The 26,860-nt window shown below is 38.3% G+C and overlaps 1 protein-coding gene across 1 annotated transcript in view; it reads left to right on the top strand.

The window, feature by feature from the left end:
* The window catches only part of arhgap25 (Rho GTPase activating protein 25), a 90,149-nt gene that overhangs the window by 19,323 nt on the left and 43,966 nt on the right, over positions 1–26,860 (top strand). The window contains exons 4-7 of the mRNA XM_028798839.2: positions 2,596–2,715; positions 11,796–12,003; positions 15,168–15,300; positions 20,958–21,031. Coding sequence (XP_028654672.2) covers positions 2,596–2,715; positions 11,796–12,003; positions 15,168–15,300; positions 20,958–21,031 — 535 coding nt within the window. The remainder of the gene's footprint in view (positions 1–2,595; positions 2,716–11,795; positions 12,004–15,167; positions 15,301–20,957; positions 21,032–26,860) is intronic.

Raw genomic sequence — 26,860 nt, 5'->3', positions numbered from 1 at the left:
GCAAGAAGATGAAAAAAAAAAAATGTGTTGCGTTTTTGAATGGTCGTATAAGTCTGGGTCTTATTTTATGATCAATTTTTATACGTATGTATGTATGTATGTTCCAGCATTACTTCTGAAAAATATAATAAAAAAAAAAACAACTTTAAAAATAAAAATAAATTAACAGTGAAGACTCACTAATGTGCTTGTCTTGCGGTCTTGTATGTATATTATCATCCAGATGACACTTGGAACCGACCAACTCTATTTAATTTCAAAAGCAACAGGGGTGCATTGCTGCTCAAACATAAAGAATGCTGGCAGTCACCTCCAGTTCTCCCTCTGGTGGTCGTTCTGAGTGTCAACTGGATGATAACATGCATACAAGACCATAAAATCACCCCCACCCTACCCAGAAGGGGGTGGGTTAGGGTTGATTTCACCCTGCAGTAATTTTAGTCAACCAATGAGAAACGTGTCCAAGTTTCATGAAAATCGCTCCAACCATTTGGAAGTGAGGCTGGAATACACACACACACACACATACATTGACTTTTTTATATATAGATAGCTGTACCCCGTGGCTGTGCACACATAGTAATGAAACAGGACAAACTTTAAGAATCAATAGACGTTGGCACTATATCTGATCGTGTTCAGCTCTGACGGGAGGGGAGAAAAGCACATGACCGTAATGTCTCTGGCAATCAGCAGCTACCCTCTAAAACACATGGAACTCTGATCTCTCTCTCAAAAATGTCAAACGTTACTCCTTAACAATCTGTAGATGATAATGTCTGTTGAACAGCAGGTATTGCTAGCTAAGTGGAGGCAAGGTGCACTCCAACACGTGGTGAGATGTAGACCAACTCAAACAGAGGCTAGCAAGTGAATGAGGAAGGCCCCGCCCCGCTGCTCTCGGCCCACAGCCACTCTGTTGGATTTGCATAAATACATCGGTACCGCAGGTGAACTATGGTGCTTAGCACGATGAGAGAAGTCGCAAAATCAACCAGAAAGTTCAAACAAATTATAGAAAACAACCAGATCTAAATCCATTAAGTAATTCTCTCGTGAAAGCGGACGGACAGACAGACAGACAGACAGACAGAATGTGCTTGGATCACAAAATTTTTAAGACTGTTTACTTAGCAAGCACCTATGGGCCAAGGGTAACCTCCATTCCAAATTTCAAGTCCCAAGTCCTCATGGTTCGGGAGATTTTGTGATGACTGAGTCAGTGGTATTTGGCTTTTATATACAGTATACAGATTACTGCATACAAGAAAGACAAACAGATGTGATCACTCAATTAATCAGAGTTTGGACAAAACTGTAAATATATACTGTATCTCATCCAATTTAAGACTTAAATTGGGGTGTACCTTAAATTCAAGGTATTCCATTTTCACACCTTTTAAGACCCTTCTGCATCTAAATAAATGCAACCAGCACAGTAAGCTTGTAGGGACTTGTGAAAGGAAGAACATTTCAGCACATGTGGGCTTGTGGGAAAAATATGCAGATTATAGAGTGCCCTCCATACTGTTTGAGACAAAGACACATTTTTCCTTGATTCCCCCTCTGCTCCACAGTTTAAAATTACAAATCAAACAATTCAGGCGTGATTAAAATGCACATTGTAAATGTTTATTTAAGAGTATTTGCATACATAGAACTGATAACAGTTTTTCTGCATGGTCCCCCCCATTTCAGGGCGCCATAATGTTTGGGACATAACAATGGCAGGTATAATAAAGTAGTCATATTTAGGACTTTGTTGCATATCACTTGCATGCAATGACTGCTTGAAGTACTGTCTGCATAGTACACAGACTGAGTGATGTTATTGTTATTATTACAAATATACATACATTTTTGGATTTTTACCATAGAGTATTCTGTCATATTATCCTAACCCTTCTATAGATGCTCCTTGAACTTCCTTGTTCTAATTCGTACAGCTCAAGGTTTGTCTCATTTGATGGGCTTAGAAATGTGCAAATCTGTAGAAGAGACCATCATCTGATAATTATATAAATGATAAAAATTAGCATATAGCTCATTGTACTGTTTCTGATGAGACATAACTGAATCTAATGGTGCATTCCATTTACCTTGGAAGTCGGATGTTGGATCTGGGAATGACATCACACTTGTTTAGACTGCATTCCAGTAAAACAATCGGAAAATCAATATGGATGCAGAAAATCTTTGTTAGCAATTGCTGTTTATTCTGAAGGAGCAAGCACAACAATGCCTTATGCAGCATTTTGTGTATCCAAACACCATAGTAATATGTCCACAGATAGAAGTTGGACAGTACTGTGTGTATGACTCATTTAATGAGATACAAATAGACAAAAGTGCTAATAAACTGTATAATATTACAGCTTTCGCTGAAGTTTGAAGTATACATTGCCATTTTGGATTGACATCATTATCTGAAGTCAGACAAGCTCGGGCTTGACAGACTAGCCTCAAGTTTCCAAGTTGGAAATCTGACTTAAAGGAGGCATTCCATTTGAAAATTATGAATAGAAACTCAGAAATTCCAACTTCCCACTTCAAATGAAATGGAGCATAAATCTCTGACTGTTCTCTTTATTACAGTTAATGCTGATCGGGATCGGGTATACCAGGACTCCCATGTTTTGATGGCCAACTCCCAGAATGAGATGGAAGAGTGGGTGAAAACAATCCGTAGGGTCATGGGGACCCCTTCAAGTGGAGGTATGTAACAGAATGCTTGGCATATGGCACCAAGCTATTCAGTTTCAGTCAATTTACCATAGACAAGAAATGAAATACTGCTAGTGGGTCAAAGGATCCCTGTGTAGGAGTCCTTTAAGGTGCTATCACAAAGATGTGTGACACTTTCCTGTTAGTACAGCAGGAGCCAAACACATACAGAGTGACAGTCCGCTATTGAGCCCAAGAATGCATACCGGTACACCCGCACTCACTCACAATTTAGAACTGGCAATTTGTGTAACATGTATTTTGGAATGGAATAGTAAAGTTGGGTCTTTGGTGAAAGGAAAAAAAAAACAAAACATCCATGCAGACACGGAGGACAGGCAGACTCCACACAGACGTATGCCAAATGTGGGATCTGAACACACACTGTGAGGGGGCAGTGCTAGGCACTTTTCCACTTTTTGTAATATTCACACATTTATATGCACTCATTCTTATACTGTAGTAACATGCTTTAGGCTCCTAAGTATAAAATTCTTAATATGCTTTTGATAAATATTTCATTTATAATTCTGCATATTGTTGGCTCATACATTGGCTTCTTTGCCTGTTTCTTTGTGAAGTCTTTCACAGTTTGCACCAGATCTCCCTAATCATTCCTCCATCCCAAATGCACTCTTCTTTCTAGGGTATGGCCCTAAATCTTTAGACTCTCCTCTCCCTGACCATCATTAGATCCACTGCACAGTTGTATGAGTTTACGCTGATTGCTCTGGACAGGTCATATTTGTGACCCCCTCCTTCAGTTTAGGTATCTTCAGACTAAGCTGGGAGGACTTCTCCTTTTGTCCCAGCTTCGTTGTCCTTGATGTCACTCATTTTATTTAGAATAATCTTGTAGGGCTCTTTGCAATAATGCCCTTCAGGTAAGATGCTATATAGAACACACATTGGCTCATTTTTGTTGCGACTTCTGCCTGCACACAAACTCAGAAACGAAGCAGCCCTTAAAAACACAGGTCAGCTAAGCACTTTTCTCATGGCTGACAGCAAGATCGCAGGCCTCACCACCTCATGCAGCTTTGCCCCAGTCCAAAGGACAGGTTTATATCCTGCACAGGCCCAAATGTCAAAAAGACTGTTGAATTAAACTGTCACAAAAAAGCTTCTGGCCCAAGTTCCTTTAATATTTAAATATTTATTTAAGATAATTTGAAAAGGAAGCACAAAAACACAAAGCATACAAATCTAACAAACTCCAAAACAAAAGGTGGTAACTTGAGAAAGAAGCAGGGGTCAAAGTCAGTTAATCCAAATGCCAAACAGAGACAAGAATGAAAAGCAGGAATTTGAGGAAAGACTCGGCACTGAGGCTTCAGTACAACCGGAAGTGACTTCCTTTATAAAGCTGGGACAAACCCAAACTGCATTATCGGGGGCACACCTCCATGGGCTCCGCATACAGGTGGCAGGGCAGACACCAAGACAGAGAAACTTAACAGAATACAAAATTGAAAAATAACTAAAAAAAATAAACAACAGCATCTCAAATAAATAAAATACATACAGAACTAAACCAAAGACAGAATTAACAACATAATATCAAAAATATTTAGATAACAGCAAAAAGATTAAATAAACAAAAAATAAAAATGAGCCACTGGTGTAACCCTGTCTGAAACATAATGCCACATCTACAGGGCCGGCTCTACCATTTAGGTGAACTAGGCAGTCGAATAGGGTGGCACACTTTGAGGAACAATTTTTTTTTTTTAAGTAATACAAACTGTAACTCTTATAAACAGCTGATCTCAATACAACTGTCCACTTGTATTGTTTTATGTTATTTTCATGTACTAGTGATGTTTGGTTTTAAAGTCTGACAGCTTACAAGTGGTCTTCTAAATCCTAGGATGCACCACACTCAGCTTCTGCATATTTCTTAATTTTCTTCAAGTGTAGGGTTTGTTTTCATGGGCACTAACTTGCTATAAACGGGGTATTGGTTCTTACAACAAAGATAATAATCCAAACATGAATAACAACAGTAATAATAATACTCAAACTATCATAGCCACAGCAAAATAAAATTAAACAATCAAAATGGAAACAAGACTGCAGCTCCTGAACACATTTACATACATAAATAAAGCAAGCTTACTAATACAACCCAATTCCTTTTTGTTTTAATGAGATGTCACCCCCCATGAGCATATTTTTGAGACAATTTTGTAAACAGACATTGCAATAAGTAATCAAATGTCCTTCCAGCATTCTCAAACTGTAAATTCAGTTTTTTATTGTGAAAGCAACCACAGGACAGGTGAGACTTTTGGGACATCTTCTGGCCAACCCTGTATAATTGCAAGCAAGAAATGGAAAGAAAACACGTGTATAACTTTCTTCTTAGTTAGACTAATTAGGATAGTGACTTCTGCACATTTAAGGGAGGAAGAGGCGGCTCCATGTAGGAAAACTCTGGAGGTGACGTTAGATGAGAAGGTGTCAATCATTCTTTCTACAAATTGGATGAAGAGAAGTTGTTAGTACATAGTGCCACCCTCTGTCTCAACAGAGAACTACTGTCTCCAAAGCTGTTTCTCATGTGTGTGTGACAGTATCCAAACCCTCCATTGTTTGCTTTACCAATTCTGGCTCCTCTCTTCTGTCTCCAGAGGCCTCATGTATAAACAGTGAGTATGCTCAAAAATGTTGCATACCCCCGTTTCCATGCTCACATCGAAATGTATAAAAACTAGACTTGGTATAAAACCATCCACATTCTCATGCCAACTCAAACCATTGCGTATGCAGGTTTTTGGCTCAATTTTGCAAACTGGCGGCACCCAGCATCAAAGCATTGCTACTGTTCCTGTGTGGTTTCCCTTTATTTTTTATATTCACATCCTTGACACGGCTTTATCAAATACATTGAAATTAACCGCATGTCGTTTTTTAGTTTAAGGTATCTGATTGTAATCAACCTGTAACCATATAATGGTGCACGGAACAGCCAAACTATTCCAAATACCATAGCTGATTTAGTGTTTATACTCTCAGTGCACTACGCAAGAGTACTTTAACCCACTGTATCTGAGTGTGGAATCACAGCTCTACGGCAGCTGATCGGAAAGCTCTATGACAGATTGTGTTAAGAGCGGAGAGAATTATTGGGATAGAGTTTCTAGCACACGCTGCCTCAGCCATGTACACAGTCTATTTGAACTTCTCTCATTCGGCAAACTCTTCAGAGCCTTTCCTGTAGGGACCTCACTATAAACGCACTCAATCAGTCCGTTAAGTGCTCCTGGTAGAACTGTTTGTACTTATAAGTAGAATTACCTCACTGTAAACTTGCATTACAGTTGTAATATTGCACAACCTGAGCCACTTATGCTTTATTATTTTATATTTTTCATTGTTTTTTATTGAATTATTATTATTATTATTGTTGTTATTTTACCATTTTATTTGAAAATAAGTTTATGGAGGATTTGCGTATTGAATTTCCTTGTACCATAAAATAACAATAAAAGGATTAAAATCAATCAGACAGTGTGTATTTACAGATGATAAAGACTGACTTCTAAGTTGATTTAGATTTCCAAGCACTATTTTCTTGGAGCTCTTGATATGTTTTTTAACATGAAATGCAGTATATATATATTATATTATACAGATACATTTTTAATTTAATTTAAATAATGTATATGGTTAATAATGAAACGTGTCGACATGGTGGACAGCGGTAGCGATGAACTAGCGCCCCTTTCAGGGATTGTGCCTGCCTTGCGCTGTATGCTTGCTGGGACTGGTGCAACCCTGGATTGATAGATGGATGGAATAATTAAACATGTACTACGAAGATATTTCAATGTTCCTTAACCCTTTAACCGCCAACTCCCTAAATATTCCCCACGCCAGGCGAAATCTGAACAATTTTCGTTTTTTTTACTTTTTTACATTTTTTTTACATTTTTTACATTTATTCAAGCAGTATTGACCACTAAATGTTGTGCAACTTGCCAGTGTATACACGAAATCTATAAATGTAACCTGAATTCTCAGCTAAGCAAAACATCTTGATACCAAACCGTGCCCTTTTCAATGGTAGATACTGTCGAAACTGTAAGCGGCCCTTCCACGACAATAAACTTTCATCAACTGCAACTGACGGTCCTGGCATGTAGGGCAACTGAAATGCTTCAAATAAATGATCAATCAAAGGACGTAGCTTGAACAAGTGGTCGCGGTTTGGATCTTTCTTATCTGGCTCGTTTCTGTTGTCATTCAAATGAAAGAATTTCAGCAGCAAAGAGAATCGGTTACGTGTCATGACAGCTGCAAAAATAGGTGTTGCATACATAGGATCTGTAGACCAGTACATCTCAATATCTGGTTTTCTGATTATTCCCATCAACATCAAAATCCCAATGAATTTTTTCATTTCGTTTTCATCAGTGTCAAACCAAGCACGAACACGGGAATGTGGAGGTAAATTGGGATTTTTCTCAATAAACTGTGCTGCATACAGATTTGTCTGATGAACAAAATGTCTGATCAAATCAGGTGACACAAACAGCTCATAAAACTGCTCAGCAGTGTAATTGTTTACATCAACAATAAAGCCACACGTTCCCTCAAACGAATGCAGAAAAGGTAGTTCACCACGGGCAGCAGCCCAGCTGAGATGCTGGGGATACACCCACTCAGCGCCGTCATCCGATGCGTCTTCATTCACAGTATCATGCAGCGCACGTTGCTGCTCATCACTGTCCCTAAAATCTTCTTCAGAACTGCTACAATCATGATCAGAACTGTCCAAAATCGCCTGCAAAGCCTCACTTGAAGTCAGTTTACGTTTCGCCATATTCACAGCTGTTACATGCGAATCACGTCACATGACCGGCCAAAACAACCACAGACTTGTGGAAATACAATGTAGTAATAATACCCACGCCAAACCGTCAGTTATACTACTTGCCAGGCATTCATATAACCACAGGCAAATGTGCCGGATAATTCCGGCAGTATGGCGTTAGCAATAAAACAACGGTGCCGGATATATCCGGCAGAGGGCGGTTAAGGGGTTAAAGGTTTTGAAGAATTAGTATTCTAAGCTTACAGATGGCTTGATATTTATTAAAGAGCTGATTCTGTGGTGATTGGTTACTTGGAGAAAGAAAAGGAAGGACAGGAATTGGGGGTTAGTATGTTTGAAAGAGACAGTACTGCTGCAACATATTATTTTATCGAGGGTTGTGCACAGCGCAGCAAACATCAAGAGGCAGGAACAATCTCTGGATGGGACGAAAATGAAAATTATATCAAGTATACATCTTAGTATTTAAATTGTTCAGAGAGCTGTAATATCATGATTGTAACGTATTCTGTGTCCTGCCGGCGTAAGAATAAGCCCGTTTAAGAAGCACATAGTGATTCACACACACATAGAGCACATAGAATACGCAGCATTTAACGAGCTGCTTTAGTTATAATGAGATTTGAGAAACTAGTAAATGATTTTAAGATTAAGTTTATACTTTAATGACAAAATAAACTACTTGATTAAACTGGAAATTTCCACTGTGTCCCTGTTTTTTTCTTTTTTCTGTACCGTAATACACTTTCATAGGATAATTAGACGGTGGGCTACGACTCACCTTTTCACGGTGACTTTGATATCTGACAACTTCTTTTTTATTTTGGGCACTGTGCGACTTTCTGAATTTGAACTTTCGAGTTTCTCCGACACTCTATGTCACTCAATCAACTTTTTTTTTGTTGTTTATACCACTGTTTAAACCAACAAATAGAACATTTTTCCTTGCATCCACTTTAGATTCGCTGGAATTCTTTTTTTTTTTTTCCCCTGTGCTTTTGCCATTGTCTTTTCACAGAACACTGAACTTATGAGGCAATTTATATTGATTTGCGTATTCAAAGAAGTGTAATTCTGGGAGGAGTCTGGGAGTGGCGGCAGGCGCATGCACCTGCGATACATTTCATGCTGACTGGGATTTATGTAGCGGAAGAACGTGGAAGTTGGCGAACGCACAGATTTATGCATCTGGATTTTTTGTGCATACACACATTTCTGTTTTTGTCCATACGCCATGTTGAAGTGTGAATTCTACACACGATGTTATACATGAGGCTCCAGGTCTCTATGTATAGACCTGCCAGTGATTGTTTCACTCAAAACAAAATGCTAGAGCTGGCTCTGCATATCTGCCAGGTGATAATGTAAAGATCATAATCTTGGCATAACCAACAACACAGTCTTTGTGTTTTATCCCCCTTTTGGCAGAAATAACTGTCAGGAGGCCTACACAAAAGTGGTATAATGAAATACCATCCGCCAATGACAATGCAGGTGTTTCTAGCCTGCTTTTGAGGTCATCTTCTCATACCTAAAGGTGAATGGTTTATACCACAAATCTAATCCATGACGCAGGCTTAGATCGTCATGTGGCTGAGGTTGCACTTGTGGTGTGCAGAGGAAAAAGAGCTCATATTTAAAAGTAAAGCTATTAGTCATTTAATACCTTCAGGAAAGGGTTGCATGAAATGAAATGCCCTCTCTCACTGGGTCAAAGTTGCAGAGTCTAAAAGTTTCTTTTTTATTAATTTATTCCTATTATTGCTAATAATGTTGTTCTTACATAAACATATTTACATTTTCTTTAAATAAAATAAGCACCACTGAGATGTGTTAAGGTTTCTGGACAAGCTTACTAATTAGCACAACATTTCTAACAGTGCAAACCACCATATGTACAGATTAAATCAATGGTGGGCAGAACTTATCTGTTTGTATGTCTATTAGTCTCAAAATCACTGTTTAAGGACCTGAAATTTCAGTTTGACAAAACTGGATTAGGCCCGGTCATGGTCACCATAACATTACCCAGGGTGACAGTATATTAATAAGATATTGTCATTCATTTCCTTTAATTGTGAGCCTGGCTGGAGCCATTTTCTGAATGTTCAATATCTGGTTGTGTCATTATTGTGTCTCAGAAAGGCTTACATGACATCAGAATTTCCATTGTCTGTGGAACAGCATGTGTCGGACATTTAGGGACACAAAGTACAGCTTGCTCCATGCCCTTCCTGGACACTGCTTGCATAAAGGAGCAATTGCGCAAAGCCTGGCTGGATATTCCACAGGACACCATTCAGCATCAGATGACTCTTTGTCCTGCTGCATACCCACCTATGTCATTGCTATGGGGTCCTCACTTCTAATTCACATGTCATTTGTTCCATGCATTTTAAAGTGCAACAATACTTGCAACAGAGTATATATAAACAATATGTTCAGATTACATAATATTGTTGTGTTACTATATGATGTTTTGTATTCATTGAATGTTATTTTTAGTATTGTTTAAACAAATTCTGTGTAAATAGCTTAAGACTTGTCAATGCCAAGTGCACGATTTAAAAATAAATTAAATGGAGTTGCAGCTTTCAGTAAATAAATAGTATCATATTTATTTATTAGGTGGCACGGTGGCTTAGTGGTAGCACTGCTGCCTCACAGTAAGGAGACCATGGTTTGCATCCTGGCTACTCCCTGCATGGAAATTGCATTTGTTCTCCCCATGCAGGGGTCTCCTCCAGGTGCTCTGGTTTCCTCCCACAGTTCAAATACATGCAGGTTGGTGAACTGGCGATACTAAAATGGCCCTAGTAGGTGGTTAGGGTGTGTGTGTTCCCTGTGATGGACTGGCCCGCTTTACAGGGTTTGTTCCTACCTAGCACTCTATGTTCAGGACTAAGCGGGTTAGAAAATGAAATTCTTGAGTGGGGGTCGAATTTTGCTTTGATTTGTTAAATTTGTCTTGAATGTATGGAATGTTATCAGTTTCTAATTAAAATCAATAAGAAAGTATATAAAAAAGAAAAATAAATTAAATATTCATCCATTTTGCTAAATGGCTTATATAGGGTGGGGTCATGGGGCAGCTAAAAACCCATTCCAACAGTACATGAACACAAATCCGGACCAATCCCTGGCCTGATGCCAGTATTTTGCAAAGTGAACGAACATCCACATGGGCCAATACAGCAATGCCAATTCACCTAGCTTTGTCTTTGAAATGTTGATAGGAAACAGAGCACCTGGAGGAGACCCATGCAGACACAGGGAGAACATGCAAACTCCACACAGGGTGCACTCTGCCTCGATCCTCAGGGACCCCACCCACCCCCAACATGAACTGTTCACACTTCTACCCTCAGGCAGGATGTATAGAAGTATGAAATGTAGGACTTCCAGGCTAAGAACTCTTTCTTTCCCAAGGCCATTAGACTCCTAAATAACTGACTGGAGTTTATAACCATGGTGCACCACATTCTATTTACCTCACAAAACTGTATTTGACTTGTCCTTCACACACCTACCTGCACAATTACACTTTATACTTCTGTTCTGTTTTTACACTTTATGCAGACTCTGTTACTTATTATCTATCTGCTACTTATTATTTAGGTTTATCTTTATATGTTGGTTTTGGCATTTGGTGTGGACAGCAAAGAAAGAATTTCATTATACAGAGAAATGTGTTTCCTTACTGTGCACATGACAATAAACTTTGAACTTTGAACTCAGTATATAAACCCAGGACTTCTTGTTGTGAGGAAGCAGTGTTAACACTGCACCTCCCAGTTTAATACAACATTCCATAATTTGGACTTGAACCTTTCACAATATCTTAGCAAAAATGACACGTCTTGTTTTTTTGTTATACCTTTACCTAAATCATTGCTTCAAGCACAACATCATGTTACCTACTTGGGCTTTGATTATTTGCAGTTCCACAGTCCGCCACTAGATGGGGGAAGAGGGAAAACCTTATGTTACTTTTCATTTGAGAAATTTTAATGAGGAACGCAACAAATTGTCTATTTTATGTAGTGTTACCTATGTTACACATTATCACAGGACATGTTATATTGCAAAAAAGATGAATAATATCATACGGTGTTTGTAATCTTTACTTGTGCCTTGTCTAAATAGTAAAAGTAGCTTTGCTCAGTATCACAGCAGTAACTTCCAGATCTTTTTGTCAAGGTGTTAATTGTAACGTCTTGTATCTCAACAGTTGTGTTTGGCCAGCGACTTGCTGACACAATACTTTATGAGCAGAAATTTGAACAACACCAGGTCCCTATCCTGGTAGAGAAATGTGTTGAGTTCATCCGTGAGCATGGCCTCAGCGAAGAAGGAATCTTTCGACTTCCTGGGCAGGACAACCAGGTGAAGCAGTTCCGAGATGCCTTTGATGCTGGGGAACGACCTTCATTTCCCAGGTTAGAACCAGAGGTCACTGTAAAGCTGGAGATTGAGGGGGCTGTACAAGTTGTGTCATCATGTGATATGTCCAAATTCGGTAACTGGTTGGGTTGTTCAAGGATACAATACAAACGCAAAGTACTGAAGGTCCACAGATATCAGATACAAAAAAAAAGGGAACCTGGGTACTGTCTCTTACCCACACCATTAATGAAAAAAACCTTCAAACTCCAGCTACAGTGGTCCTGCTGTCTTTAATGGAAATTTTGCCTTATGTATTGCACTTTAGCCTCACTAATCAACTTCACAAGAAGTGTTTTCTGTTGGTTATTCCATTTAAATTATTTTTCATCCTTATTTAAAGTTAATTATAGGATAAAGTATCCCAGAGCACTTTTCAATGTCATGTTCTAGGGCCCTTTATTGCATTGTGAAGGTTCCAAAAACAACTGGATGAATGAACTGCTCATGTTTTTTCTGGGAAAATGGCAATAGTTCATAACTAAATCAAGAGTGTGCTTGAAAAAAGCTCTGCAGTGGGCCAAACAGGTTGAGAAAAAGGAATGGATATGCTCCTCTGTGGAATGACAACTGTTTATAACTAAATAAATAGTGAAACTGATAAAGGACTTGTACGGGACTAAGTATAAATAAATGAACACATTAATCATCATGGTCAGCCGTGCAAGGGACTACATGTATCTAAATACAAATTGCACTTAATAGAAACACTATGTTTTAATTAAATAAAGAGTGAACTTGATGGAGGCCTTGAACTAAGCAGGTGCAGAGAGAAATGAATGATTTACCAATTTTTGCTTGCAAATGTGGCAACTGCTTTTGTGTAAGAAAAGTACACTAGATAATAGTCCTGTGCTGCACTCATTAGATTTTAGAAAATGACTTGTTCTGGTGGGCAGACACCCCATGTAGCTGGTCCACAACTTTTGTACGTAACTGTCAGTATAAACTCGTGTTCTCCAAGGTCTTAACTGACAGAGTGTGTGATATAGAGTATAAGGTTTGTAAGTTCTCCAACCACATGATGGCCATCCACAATCTGATATGGCTAGAGAAGACCTCAGTCTGTAATGATCTTTAAGATAGTTTTGGAGTAAGTGGGCTCCAAGATAGCCTCCCTCCTTATTCATATCAAATCACATTCACATCAGTGAGATGAGTGGCTCATGATGGATTATCATATCAGTATGTTCAGAAGGGTATGAATGAATGTTTAAAATGGGAGCCATGTTTTCTTAGTGTCAGACAGCACTTCAGAAGGCTCAAAGCCAGTGTGAAAAAAAAATGTCACCAATATGTGACCAGCTACATACTGGTAGTGGACTTTTCTGGTTTTCACATTACACATTTGGCCAGTATAGCTTTTAACCTAAGAAAGCTGAGCTCCAACATACAGAAGCACGCAAAGAGAGCAGATGTCACAAAAATATTCTTTAAAATATGGTAAAATGGCTCAAAGGTAATGGGTGGAGTTGGTGTTCAGTGGTAGCAGTGTGTGAAAGTGCAGGTTTTGCCAGGCCTGCTCATATTTGTCAGCATTTCTGCACCCATGGCTCACACTTCCCCCTCCCTAGCAGAACGAATTACGCAAGGTGTGCAGATCAGTAACTGGATGTCAATACTGTCCCCACACCACAGCCACAAACCAAATCCTAAAAGGGCAGTGCTTTTCTGCACAAACAGAGCACCTGGGTTTTCTGTTCTTCAGCACCACCCACCGTGACTGAACTTTGATTTCATTTAAATTTACATACAGTATGTTCACATTGACAAGAGAATAAAGTGGAGATGATGGCTGCTTTGTAATTTGCTCAACCTGATGAAAGTAAAGTGTGAACCCTTTTTCTAAGAAATTGTGTGCTTTGTACTTGCCTCCTGTGAGGTGGAAAAAGGAAATCATGGGACAAGACTTTCTCTGAGATAATTTCAACTCCCAAGAGATCATTTTAGGTTCCACAAGATGAGACTTTTTGCCAAGAGATTTTGACAACTCCCGCCCTCCTCTCAAACATTTACAACCATGCCCACAGTCCAGTAACTTCTCATTCATGTGAATGCTATTGTCAGACACAGTTCCTGAACTCTCAGCTCCAAGCGGGGTTAGAAATAAAAGACAAAGAGTAGAAGACAAAGTAGAACGTTGTAAAGATGTTCAAAAACACTGGCATGATACACATGAAGAGCAGGTTAGAGATTATGAAAGTACTAAAATTCGAAAGTCTCAAAAAACTGATAGTAAAGATCGCATTAGCGCTAACAAATGGAAATAATTCCTCGGTGAAATAATGGAACAGCAAAAAGAGATCGAATATATGGACATAGGTGATATGACAGAAGTATGTAGATATTGTTTGGCTTTAAACTTTAAGTCGGAGACTTTTAGATTGTCTAATTCATGTTGCCATCAGGGAAAAGTAGTGTCTCTTCCCAATGAAGAGGCCTATCCACAAGAATTAAAAGATTTGTTGTTTGGTGAAAATGAAATCCACATACCTGAGCGGCAGAGATGCGAAATGGCTGGTGCGTGGCAAGCGAAGCTAGCAGGGGACAACGCCCCCTAGTATATATATATATAGCCACAACTCTCTCCAGGAAAAGCTGTTGAGGAGATAATGATGAGATCCTTACTTCCTCCTCCACCTGATTCTGACTCCCTCAGTGAGATGAGGAGGCCCCTTTTATACCAGATTCAGGAGTTTTACTGGTGCCAAGACATCGCATGAAGGAAGTACTTCTGGGTCAGGCAGAAACCCCTCAAAGAAAGGGACAACCATTCCCTACAGCTCCCCCTGGATCCAACAGGGCTTCCCAACGACACTACAGTGCACCAGTCCCATAATGTTCTACCCATGTTCACACAAAATTAATCTTGGGATCAGCTCTTCTTCTTCCTTTCCAAAGTGATACTCTATGATCTCTCTAAAATGGCCCAGTACAACAGTGTGTGTATGTGTTTGCCCTGTCTCTGGTTGCTTCCACTGCAGACAAGATAACTTCCGACATCTCTTTACCTTGAACAAAAAATGATCATCTCCCAGAACTCCCTGACTCATCAATATGTAACAGCAACTTACCATGTATCATGTAGAGCTTCTGAACCAAAGTATTCACAAACAGCAAACAAAGTAAGTGATGATGATATCAACATTGTATATTGCAGTGAGACAGATGTCCACACAGTGGCCTCATTGTTCAAGCTGTATCTTCGGGAGCTTCCAGAGCCTGTCATCCCCTGGTCTCAATACGATGACTTCCTTAACTGCAGTCAGCACTTGAATGTTACTGACATGACGGTGAGTAATCTGTCCTGCCTGGACTTTGTACAATGCCAGTGATGGGTGCTTGAAGGGCATAGCTTAAGTATTTGCTGTTAATTATTTGTTCATACACTTTCACTTTAGTTTTCTCTGAATATGCCTAGAGAATGTTTCATACCGAAAGGGTGCAGATAAACCATAGTTAGGTTTGCATCAATGCACACCTCCAAAATTTGAACCTGAATAATACCAGTATGACTAAAACCACCTTAGCCTCACTAATTTTTTTTTCAGGGGAGACACAGAGAGTCGCATACTAAAATGTGTACTTACTATAGAGATGGTTGTTCTTATCTGTCAAATGTCTTATTTTATGTCTGGCTGTCAGTCTTTGTCCTAACTCAGTTTCCCCCTAACCATTGATGGGGTGATCGTTTTTATTTCTTTGAAATGTTACTTGAGTTAGAGACCAGACCAAATAAAAAAATACCTTCTGAAGGCTCAACACATTACTACGCCCAGAAACCTTGGCTTTCAATGTAGCTGACCACAGTCTTCTCAGTAACCCCTGACCCAGCTGTGCCAATAATAAAAGCTCTCCAACTCTTTAAGCCCCTTTACTACTGCCCTCAATTCTATTATTACTTCTCCTGTCTGTTTCTTTTCTTTCCCTTCTTTAAATGCCTATTGCCTGGAATTATCCTAGAGGTGCCTGATTCTTGCTTCAACAGCTGTCACACAACACCCTATACCCTGTCCAAGGCTTTTTCAACATATATTAATAGGCTGACGTACTGAAAGATAGAGAGGCTTCTCCATCAGCTATAATGGAAAAACATAATGATTTTCCCCACATGCCATGCCACATTTTGAAATCACAGTGTCAGTTACATAGTTTCAGCTTTAATAGCATTTTGGAGCTTGTCTCTTTTGTTGTAATTAAACTACTATACATTGTTATGGCCAATAATCATATACGTGTGGTGTTGGAATTTTTTAAAAATTGAAATTGTTAAACGTTTACAAAACAGCAAAAGAGCTTCAAGTATTGCTTCAATTTACAGAGTAGGAAGAACAACTGTGAATGATTTAAAGCATGATGCCAACAAAATTGAAAAACATGTCGAAAATGGAAACCAATAATGGTAATGTTATTCTGTAATAATGTTATGTTGTGTGGGAGCATAAAGGGCGAAATGCTGTATAAGTGATACGACTGGCTGAAGGGCTTCTGTTCTGTAAGGGGCAGACACGTCTCTTAGGAGAGGAGTGACAGGAGAAGTTAGGAGAAAAAGGAAGGTGAGGTGGATGGAAGTTTTGAGTAGGGAGTCAGGAGACAATAAGCAGGAGTGTTTGAGGTGTAGAAAAAGATAGAACATGAGTGGCAGGAGATAGATTCGTGGGGAAAGCTTTCTTTGATTGTTTTGGAGATGTGCTTTGTAACCCAGATAATGGAGTATAAGACAGGGCACCATTTGTTACAGAACGAAGACTCCATGTAAAATGTAGAAAACTCCATTACCTCTGAATTGTATGTGCTTATTACGCTAGTCATTACAATATTATATAAATTAATTCATTTTGTTAATACTATATAATAATTTGTTAATATAGTTTTTTTTTTTTTGTAAATAAATACGACTAATCGCTAAACTAATCTACTGTTTATCATTTTTAAAGTAGCTATTCTGTTATCTGTGTTTTCTATTATCCGTCACAGACTTGGTGCCGACCCCTGACACATAGTTGAAGTTTTACTATATATATATATATATATATATATATATATATATATAGGCTTCGCCTCTGACGTTGACGTTTGAGGTTCAATTCTCGAAATGGGGTGCAGTGAATGTGTACACGTGATGAGCCCAGAATTAGGGCAAAACACGTGTTGCGTACTCTTTGCATTACAGTGATCCCTCGCTTCGCCTTTCGCGGCTTCACTCTATCGCGGATTTTATATGTAAGCATATTTAAATATATATCGCAGATTTTTTGCTGGTTCGCGGATTTCTGAGGACAATGGGTCTTTTAATTTCTGATACATGCTTCCTCAGTTGGTTTGCCCAGTTGATTTCATACAAGAGACGCTATTGGCAGATGGCTGAGAAGCTACCCAACTTACTTTTCTCTGTCTCTCTTGCGCTGACTTTCTCTGATCCTGACGTAGGGGGTGTGAGCAGGGGGGCTGTTCGCACACCTAGACGATACGGACGCTCGTCTAAAAATGCTGAAAGATTATCTTCACGTTGCTACCTTCTGTGTGCAGCTGCTTCGTGAAGCAACATGCTGCACGGTGCTTCACATACTTAAAAGCTCAAAGGGCACGTATTGATTTTTCACTGTTTTGTTTTTCTCTGTCTCTCTCTCTCTCTCACCCTGCTCCTGACGGAGGGGGTGTGAGCTGCCGCCTTCAACAGCTTTGTACCGGCGGTGCTTCGCATACTTAAAAGCCAAACAGCCCTATTGATTTGTTTGCTTTCCTCTCTGTTTCTGACAGCCTGTGCTCCTGATGCGCACTCCTTTGAAGAGGAAGATAAGTTTGCATTCTTTTAATTGTGAGACAGAACTGTCATCTCTGTCTTGTCATGGAGCACAGTTTAAATTTTTGAAAAAGAGACAAATGTTTGTTTGCAGTGTTTGAATAACGTTCCTGTCTCTCTGCAACCTCCTGTGTTTCTGCGCAAATCTGTGACCCAAGCATGACAATATAAAAATAACCATATAAACATATGGTTTCTACTTCGCGGATTTGCTTATTTTGCGGGTGGCTCTGGAACGCAACCCCCGCGATGGAGGAGGGATTACTGTATTTGTCAGTAAAACTATTTCAACCATTCCATGATCTGCTTCTCGCAACTGAAAGAGGGCACCGTGGCGGATGTTAGCCAACTTGCTGACCAACCACAAACGTTACCTGGTAGGTAACCACCCATATAATCAGATTGTGATTCAGACTACGAATGCCATGAATGTAATTAACCCGATCTACATACTGTCAAATAAACGAAGCACACGCCGTGGCGCAACGTAAGAGGCTTCGCCTCTGACGCTGATGTTCGAGGTTTGATTCCTGAGAGGGGGTGCAGTGAGTGTGTATGCCTGATGGGCCCAGAATTAGGACAAAACACGTGTTGCGTACTCTTTGCATTATTTGACAGTAAAACTATTTCAACCATTCTATGATCTGCTTCTCGCAAATGAAAGAGGGCACCGTGGCGGATGTTAGCCGACTTACTGACCAACCACAAGCGTTACCTGGTAGGTAACCACCCATACAATCAGATTGTGGTTCAGACTACGAATGCCATGAATGTAATTACCCCGATCTACATACTGTCAAATAAATGAACCACACGCCGTGGCGCAACGTAAGAGGTTTTGCCGCTGACATTCAAGGTTTGATTCCTGAGAGGGGGTGCAGTGAGTGTGTACGCCTGATGATCCCACAATTAGGGTGAAACACGTGTCGCGTACTCTTTGCATTATTTGACAGTAAAACTATTTCAACCATTCTATGATCTGCTTCTCGCAACTGAAAGAGGGCACCGTGGCAGATGTTAGCCGACTTGCTGACTACAAGCGTTACGTGGTAGGTAACCACCCATACAATCAGATTGTGGTTCAGACTACGAATGCCATATACATATATATATATATATATATATATATATATATATATATATATATATATATATGTATGTATATATATATATATATATATATGTATATATATATATATATATATATATGTATATATATATATATATATATATATATATATATATATATATATATATATATATGTATATATATATATATATATATATATGTATATATATATATATATATGTATATATATATATATATATATATATATGTATATATATATATATATATATATATGTATATATATATATATATATATATGTATATATATATATATATATTTATATATATATATATATATATATATATATATATATATATATATATATGTATATATGTATATATATATATGTATATATATATATATATATGTATATATATATATATATATATATATATATGTATATATATATATATATATATATATATATATATATGTATATATATATATATGTATATATATATATATATATATATATATATATATATATATATATATGTATATATATATATTATATATATATATATGTATATATATATATATATATATGTATATATATATATATGTATATATGTATATATATATATATATATATGTATATATATATATGTATATATATATATATAGTATATATATATATATATATATGTGTATTATATATATATATGTATATATATATATATATATTATATATATATATATGTATATATATATATGTATATATATATATATATGTATGTATATATATATATATGTATATAGTATATATATGTATAGTATATATATATATGTATATATATATATATATATATATATATATATGTATATATATATATGTATATATATATATATATATGTATATATATATATGTATATATATATATATATATATGTATATGTATATATATATATGTATATACACACACATACACACACACACACATACAAAACGCACCCACGTAAAGTTTTATTTTATAAATCCCAACATTTGTATGGGAAGTTGAGTATGCGCATTTTGAGCCTCTTTTTTTGAAGCTTTATAAATGAGGGCCCAGAACTGGAGCCTTTGGGAACCAAAGCAAAAGAAGATGGATAAATTTAACTCGGCTTATTTGACCAACCGACATTAGTGTGTTGCCTCATGTTTATATCACAAAGACATACATTTTCAGATCAGGTTTATCACCTGCTTTACTGTAAAGTCTCTGAGCCATGACTTCTCCTTCATACAGTCAGGACTAACTAACATAAACTCATATTTATTTCAAATTCAGAGACAGATAATAGTATGTTGTGAGTCCTGGCTCCACTCTACGCGCTAAAGGTGAAATAAAATAAATTCACATGACTCATGAAGGCAAAGTGTGGCCCCATGTTAAAATTCCAAAGACATCCATTAGAATTTATAAAAATAAAACAAAATCAGTCGAGCAGTATAGGGCACCATGTAACCCCATGTTTATTTCCAAAAGATGTGAATTTCAAGCTGAAGTTCAACTTCACTGTCACTTGTACAGAGTACATTGAGTTTCTAGCTTGCATATCTGTCCAAGGTTCAACATACATTTCAGATCCAGGTCTTTAGAAAGTGTTTGACTCCTAGCCCTTATTCTATCTGTATTTGCTAAAGACTGCATAGTGTAGCCTAGTTGAATAAAAGAAGTCACTGTATGCCTCCGTGTTTATATCTTAAATTTTAAATTCTGATTTACCTCTGGACTCAATGTAAGATCCTGATGCCTGTCCTTCAAATGTTAAAGACTAAATAAATTAAACTCAACAGAGGTCACCATGTATCGCCATGCTTATATCACAAAGATATCCATTTAACTTCAACCTCCTTTTTTATGAATGAAGGTCTTTGTCCTCTGTTTATAAAATATGCTTCTGGAATGAAGATGGGTGGTGTTGTAAAGCTTGTAGTCGTGCTATAAGGAACAAAAGATGTAAAAGTCATGAATAAAAGATGGGCTTAGCACTTCATTATAGGCTAACATTAATAATTTCTCTAAATTTCCAGGGTTGGGAGCATTTGGAGAAGCAAATTGCCCTTCTACCACCGGAGAACTACAGCCTTCTCAGCTACATTTGCAGGTATGACTGGTGATTACTGTTCATTGTTTTTGGAAAATAAATAACTGATTTTCTACTGTGGAACCTAGATTCAGGAAATTGAGGCCTCTATATCAGTTGTCATTGCCTGTCATATGCAACACAGAACATCATAGTATAACTGGACATGGTGATCAGTCTTATTTTATTTTTCTTGCCGGTCACTAGAGACTGTTTGATTTACTATTCAGTGTGTTTTTATATATATAATATACACAATACAATAAAATACAATTTCTTTTTGTATAGCCCAAAATCACACAAGAAGTGCCACAACAGGCTTTAACAGGCCCTTCCTCTTGACAGCCCCCAGCCTTGACTCTCTAAGAAGACAAGGAAAAACTCCACCGCACATACACCGCACATTGTAGGATATGTTACCAGTCTAACATTTAAACTGTTACTAAAACATTAGATTTATACTTTTGAGATTTGTCTCTTGCTTTTTTGAATGTAATTTGCTTTTCATTCAATTTAATTTATTTCAGTTTATTTTAGTATAGCGCACTTCACTCAGTGCAGCATCAGAGTGTTGTAAGAAATTGACAGGTAAATGCAATTTCAAACTTTGCCAATTTTAAAATGTATACACTGACAGGCGGCCATGGCCATTACCTGGCCGGAAAGCCAATTGCATGGAAGGACCGGGATGCTAGGCTGTGGCACCATGGATTCCCACAGGGCATGCTGGAACTTGGAGTTTGGCACAGCCCAGTTGGGTTCCATGGGGGCTGCCAGGGGGAGCTGCAGAACCCTGCACTGGGCTCTCACCACACCTGGCAGTGATTCCAGGTCTGATTAAGGAGCCACCTCACTCCGTTCAAGGAGTCGAGAGGAAGAAGGACAAAGCTTGTGAGGGAGGAATGGAAGCAGAAGGACTGTGAATTGGCAGCTGAAGAAAGGACTGTGTTGTACTTTGGAGGGGCGAAGAAGAAATGCTCCCCTGGCTCTAAATAAATGTGTTGTATGGCGATTCGTGTCTCTGCCTGTCTATGTCGGGGGTGGCCGCCCCAGTATACCACAACACATAAAGACAGAGATTTGTATAAACACTCAGGAAGAAAAAATAGTTCCAACCTCAAAAACATACTGTACATATAACTACCGATACCTGTCCATTACTTAAGTTGTTGAACTATGGCCAGTTGACAACTGAGGAAGAGTAGAAGGAAAAACTCTGGTTAGCAGCATTCCTGAAGAAAACAATCTTTTGAGAGGTCTGTAGTCAGTTATAACAGAGAAAGTCAATGACAAAGTCAGACACCGTCACAGTCCTGGCCAACTGGCTGCCTACTCCTTCCTGGGCATTCTACAATACAGTCTGTGCTGGGCTGTCTAATATGAACACAAAAACTTCCAATCTATTGACTTCAAGTCTCCTGGCATCAATTATGTCTAACCATGGGCAAGAAAATAGCTTGGAAGTAGAGCAGTGGCACCAAATGCCAAAGCAAAATACAAATGAAGAGAAACTGTTAATAACCATTTATAATTATTGTATTAATGATATTTGTATACAAAGAACTAAACAAACACAGATGAAATATGCACAGCTAATCAAAAACTCTAATCAGGGCTTGCTAGGCTAAAGTAGCGAGTCTTCACCTGAATTTAAAAGCTCAGAAGAATGGCATTTTTTTTTTACAAGCAAGCAGATCATTCCACAGCTTTGGAACCCTGTAGCTGAAAGCTTGACCTATCACTGTTACCTTGTCGATCCTTGGAATATATGGTGTGCTGGCATCTTAATGTGTGCTCTGGTTTGCAAGTAATGATAAAGTGAGACAAGTAAGTGGACCATTTAAGGGTTAATATGTGAGAAGTAAGAATTTGAAATCTTTTCTAAGCTTAACTGGAAGCCAGTTTAACAATTTAAGAACAGAAGTTATGTGGTTGCACTTTCTGGTTCTTGTAACAGCATTTTGAATGAATGAAAGCTCCATATAAATAAGGCTGCACAACCTGTTCACACATTGTTGTAGTGAATTCTACAAGTATTAAATGTATGAACTAATTTTTAAGTATCTTCCATATTTAGAAACTGTCTAAACTATTCTAATATTTTAAGCTAGAAAAAACAGGTTTTAGACAATTTTGTAAAGTTTGTTTTAAAACACATACTGGTATCAAAGATAAATGACGACATAAAACTAAATTATCGACACCAAGTTAAAAGTGACAGAATAAATAACATTTGTCTACATTCAGAAAGAAGTAATAATGTCCATCCAGTGTTAACTCACTGACACAATCAATTAAGGACACCGTTGGAGAGACCTCGTTAGAGTGAAAATGAATGTTATGTTTTCTAATAATGGAAACATGTAAAGTGAAAACAGCAGAGGTCCACTGACCTGTGGGACACCATATTTAAGTTTTGAATATAATGATGGACTATCATTTCCCTTTACATTGGAATTGATTTGATAAATATGAGATGCAAGGACAGTGTCTGAAAGCCAAGTGTAATTTTCCAGCCTATGTAATAGAATACATTGGTCAATGGTGTCAATGGCACCCACTTAAATCTAACAAAATAATTACTGTGTAATTTACTGTGTAATTTCCTTCACCAGAGGATATTTCAGTGTTGTTTACAACAGAGGTCAGTGCAGTTTCATTACTGTGACCTGTGTAGAAGCCAGACTGGAATTTCTCAAGTTAACTGCGATGTGCAAGGTGAGATTGAAGCTGCTTTTACATGGCTACGTGTTTAGACAGATATTAAGTTTCTCAACTTTAGCAGTTTTACTATAGCCTCATGTCACCTAACCAACAACAGAAGAGGAGCATGGACCATTCAACTGACTCCAAATTGTTGTTCATAGCCTAAAAGACAAATGTTGTCTTTATGAGTTTAATTAGTTACAAGGTACCACAATATTTAAGTGTGGCTCATTATTGTTTACCACAGTTAAGATTACAGACTCCAAAAAAAAAACAAATCTGACTATGGCCAGTAGTTAGTTTTTCATATGTAACCTCAGATAGGTAAGTTTGCGCTTTATAATAAAAACTCAGGGGCTGAATTGCTCTCTGTTACATAAAATAATTTTCTACGCATATGTTTTAAAATAAAACCTCAGAGGCATGGCAGCTAACATAAAATGTGTTACAAATAATTTAAAACCTTATTATTAAAGGATACTGACCAAATAGGAACATTCAAAATGCAAATCTCAGAGGTTAAGTTTCAGCATGTGCCTGTACAAGAAATATACCTTTTCAACAATGGTGGGAGACTTTCCACACCTGTGTTCCAGTAATAAGAAGAGTATCCTGCAGTGCAACAGCCTATTAGCAAGCGAAAGCGCTGTGAAGAAGCTATCTGTTGTTACAGTCCTGCCTTTGTCCAGTCCGATAGTGGTCACGGGACATCGTATCTTTGATTGCTGGTACAACAAATAGTTCTGAACGGGGCATCAGCCACAGTACTAACTGTGGTCATCACTGCCCTTGTGAAAAGAATGAAGATAAATGCCATCAACTCAGAGAGGAAGAGGCAAGTTCATTGTACCACATGAATGTCACTGAGAGAATAAAACTGAATAATAAAAAAACAAGCACTAACTTTTACAAGTACAGTAATCCCTCGCTATATCGCACTTCGACTTTCGTGGCTTCACTCTATCGCGGATTTTATATGTAAGCATATCTAAATATATAACGCGAATTTTTCGCTGCTTCGCGGATTCTGCGGACAATGGGCCTTTTTACTTCTGATACATGCTTCCTCAGTTGGTTTGCCCAGTTGATTTCTTACAAGGGACGCTATTGGCGGATGGCTGAGAAGCTACCCAATCAGAGCATGCAGTTAAGTTCCTGTGTGCTGATTGGCTCAGCGACGGAGCACAGAATTCAATTCCGCTGCGTTAACCAGGAAGTCTCGTCTCGCTCATTCAGCATCAACGTGGTCCTGCTACTGCTTCAGGGGCCGTGCCCAAGCGCCAACGGAAAATGCTAACAATTTCCGAAAAGGTAAAAGTTTTGGATATGTTGAAGGAAGGGAACAGCTACACCGCTGCAGGACGCCATTACGGAATGAATGAGTCCACAATTCTTTTTTATTTAAAAAGGAGGAAAAGAATATAAGATCTATGGCCACAGTGTCCTTTAACCAGTGCGCAAAACTAGTTGTAAGTGGACATAATAAGGCAGTAGTCCGGATGGAATCTGCTTTAGGGATCTGGATTGAAGACTGCCAGAAGAAGAATAACTGCGGTGCTACACAGTCGCCTGAAGAGGCTTCTTTAGAAGAGCTGTAACGCTCTCCTTTGTTGTGCAGTAAAATTAAACTCATTGTTATTGGACAAGTCGCCGTGTCATTGTTGGTGAGTAACCATAATTAATTTTCTACGTACAGTACTTATTACATGTAGATAGATAGATACTTTATTAATCCCAAGGGGAAATAGTACATAGTTTAGTATCATTGTACACACATTTTACTGTATACAATTTTTCTTGCATTGTACGTATTTATTGCTGGTGGCCTGCCTGTCGTAATGGCTGTAACATATGTGATATCGGAGACGCTCGATATCTTTAAAATAATATTTAGGTTTTACTGTATATAAACAGTGTGTTTACATACATAATTTCAATGAATCTTACCTAATATCTAAGAGAATACAAAGGGTTTATGCTGTATAACTGTGCGGGAAATGTTTATAAGAGTGTGGGAGAGTTTATAAGGGCTTAAAATATATAAAAATAACCATATGAACATATGGTTTTTACTTCGCGGATTTTCACCTTTCGCGGGGGGTTCTGGAACGCAACCCCCGCAATCGAGGAGGGATTACTGTAGTCAAAAATTTACACTTGGTGTTACTGACTCAAATCAAATGTATGTTTTTATTATGTTATAGTAATAATAATAATGGCAGCTCACTACTCAAAACACGGAGCGCTCTGTCTTGAACCCGGTACCTTTGAGTTATAAGGCAGCAGTTCTTACCTCTACATCATTCAAGTATACATGTCAACTTCCTGTCAAGTGACATTTGAGCTTGGGTTTTTAACTCATTGACAGCAACATGTAACTCCATCCATCCATTTTCCAACCAGCTGAATCCGAACACACGGTTACGGGGGTCTGCTGGAGCCAATCCCAGCCAACACAGGGCACAAGGCAGGAACCAATCCTGCCAATTTAGAATCGCCAATCCACCTAACCTGCATGTCTTTGGACTGTGGGAGGAAACCGGAGCGCCCGGAGGAAACCCACGCAGACACGGGGAGAACATGCAAACTCCACGCAGGGAGGACCCTGGAAGCGAACCCAGGTCTCCTAACTGCAAGGCAGCAGCGCTACCACTGCACCACTGTGTCGCCCTCCATCCATTATCCAACCTGCTATATCCTAACACAGGGGCACGGGGGTTCATATATTACACATTTCACATCATTATTAGTACAGCATGGAAAAAGTTTCTGCTTTAGGTATGTGTTCAGCATTTCTTGCCTGGCATTTCCTTTCATCCTACACTTACCCAGATTTGGGTAGACACAGACCACACATGAGATGCATGTATTCCAAATAATGATATACTGCATTATTTACCCTATACAGCTCCGGGAACCTCACAGGCAGATAAGGAGCCTTGGCTTGAGCTGGGGGAACTTTCTGCCGAGCTGAGCTCCATCAAGGTGGGGGATGGGATAGCAGGCTGCTTGCTGCTTGTGCTGGTCGATGCATTTACAAAACAAAAGACGCTGATAAAGAGGTGTGAAGGAATTTAAGGTGGGCCAGGATTGCAAGATTTTTTGTTGGCTTCTGGATTCTAGTGTTAATAATTATACATGAGC

Source organism: Erpetoichthys calabaricus, chromosome 1 (genome assembly GCF_900747795.2).
Source record: "Erpetoichthys calabaricus chromosome 1, fErpCal1.3, whole genome shotgun sequence".
Lineage (NCBI taxonomy): Eukaryota > Metazoa > Chordata > Cladistia > Polypteriformes > Polypteridae > Erpetoichthys > Erpetoichthys calabaricus.
This window is presented reverse-complemented; position numbering and strand designations above follow the sequence as displayed.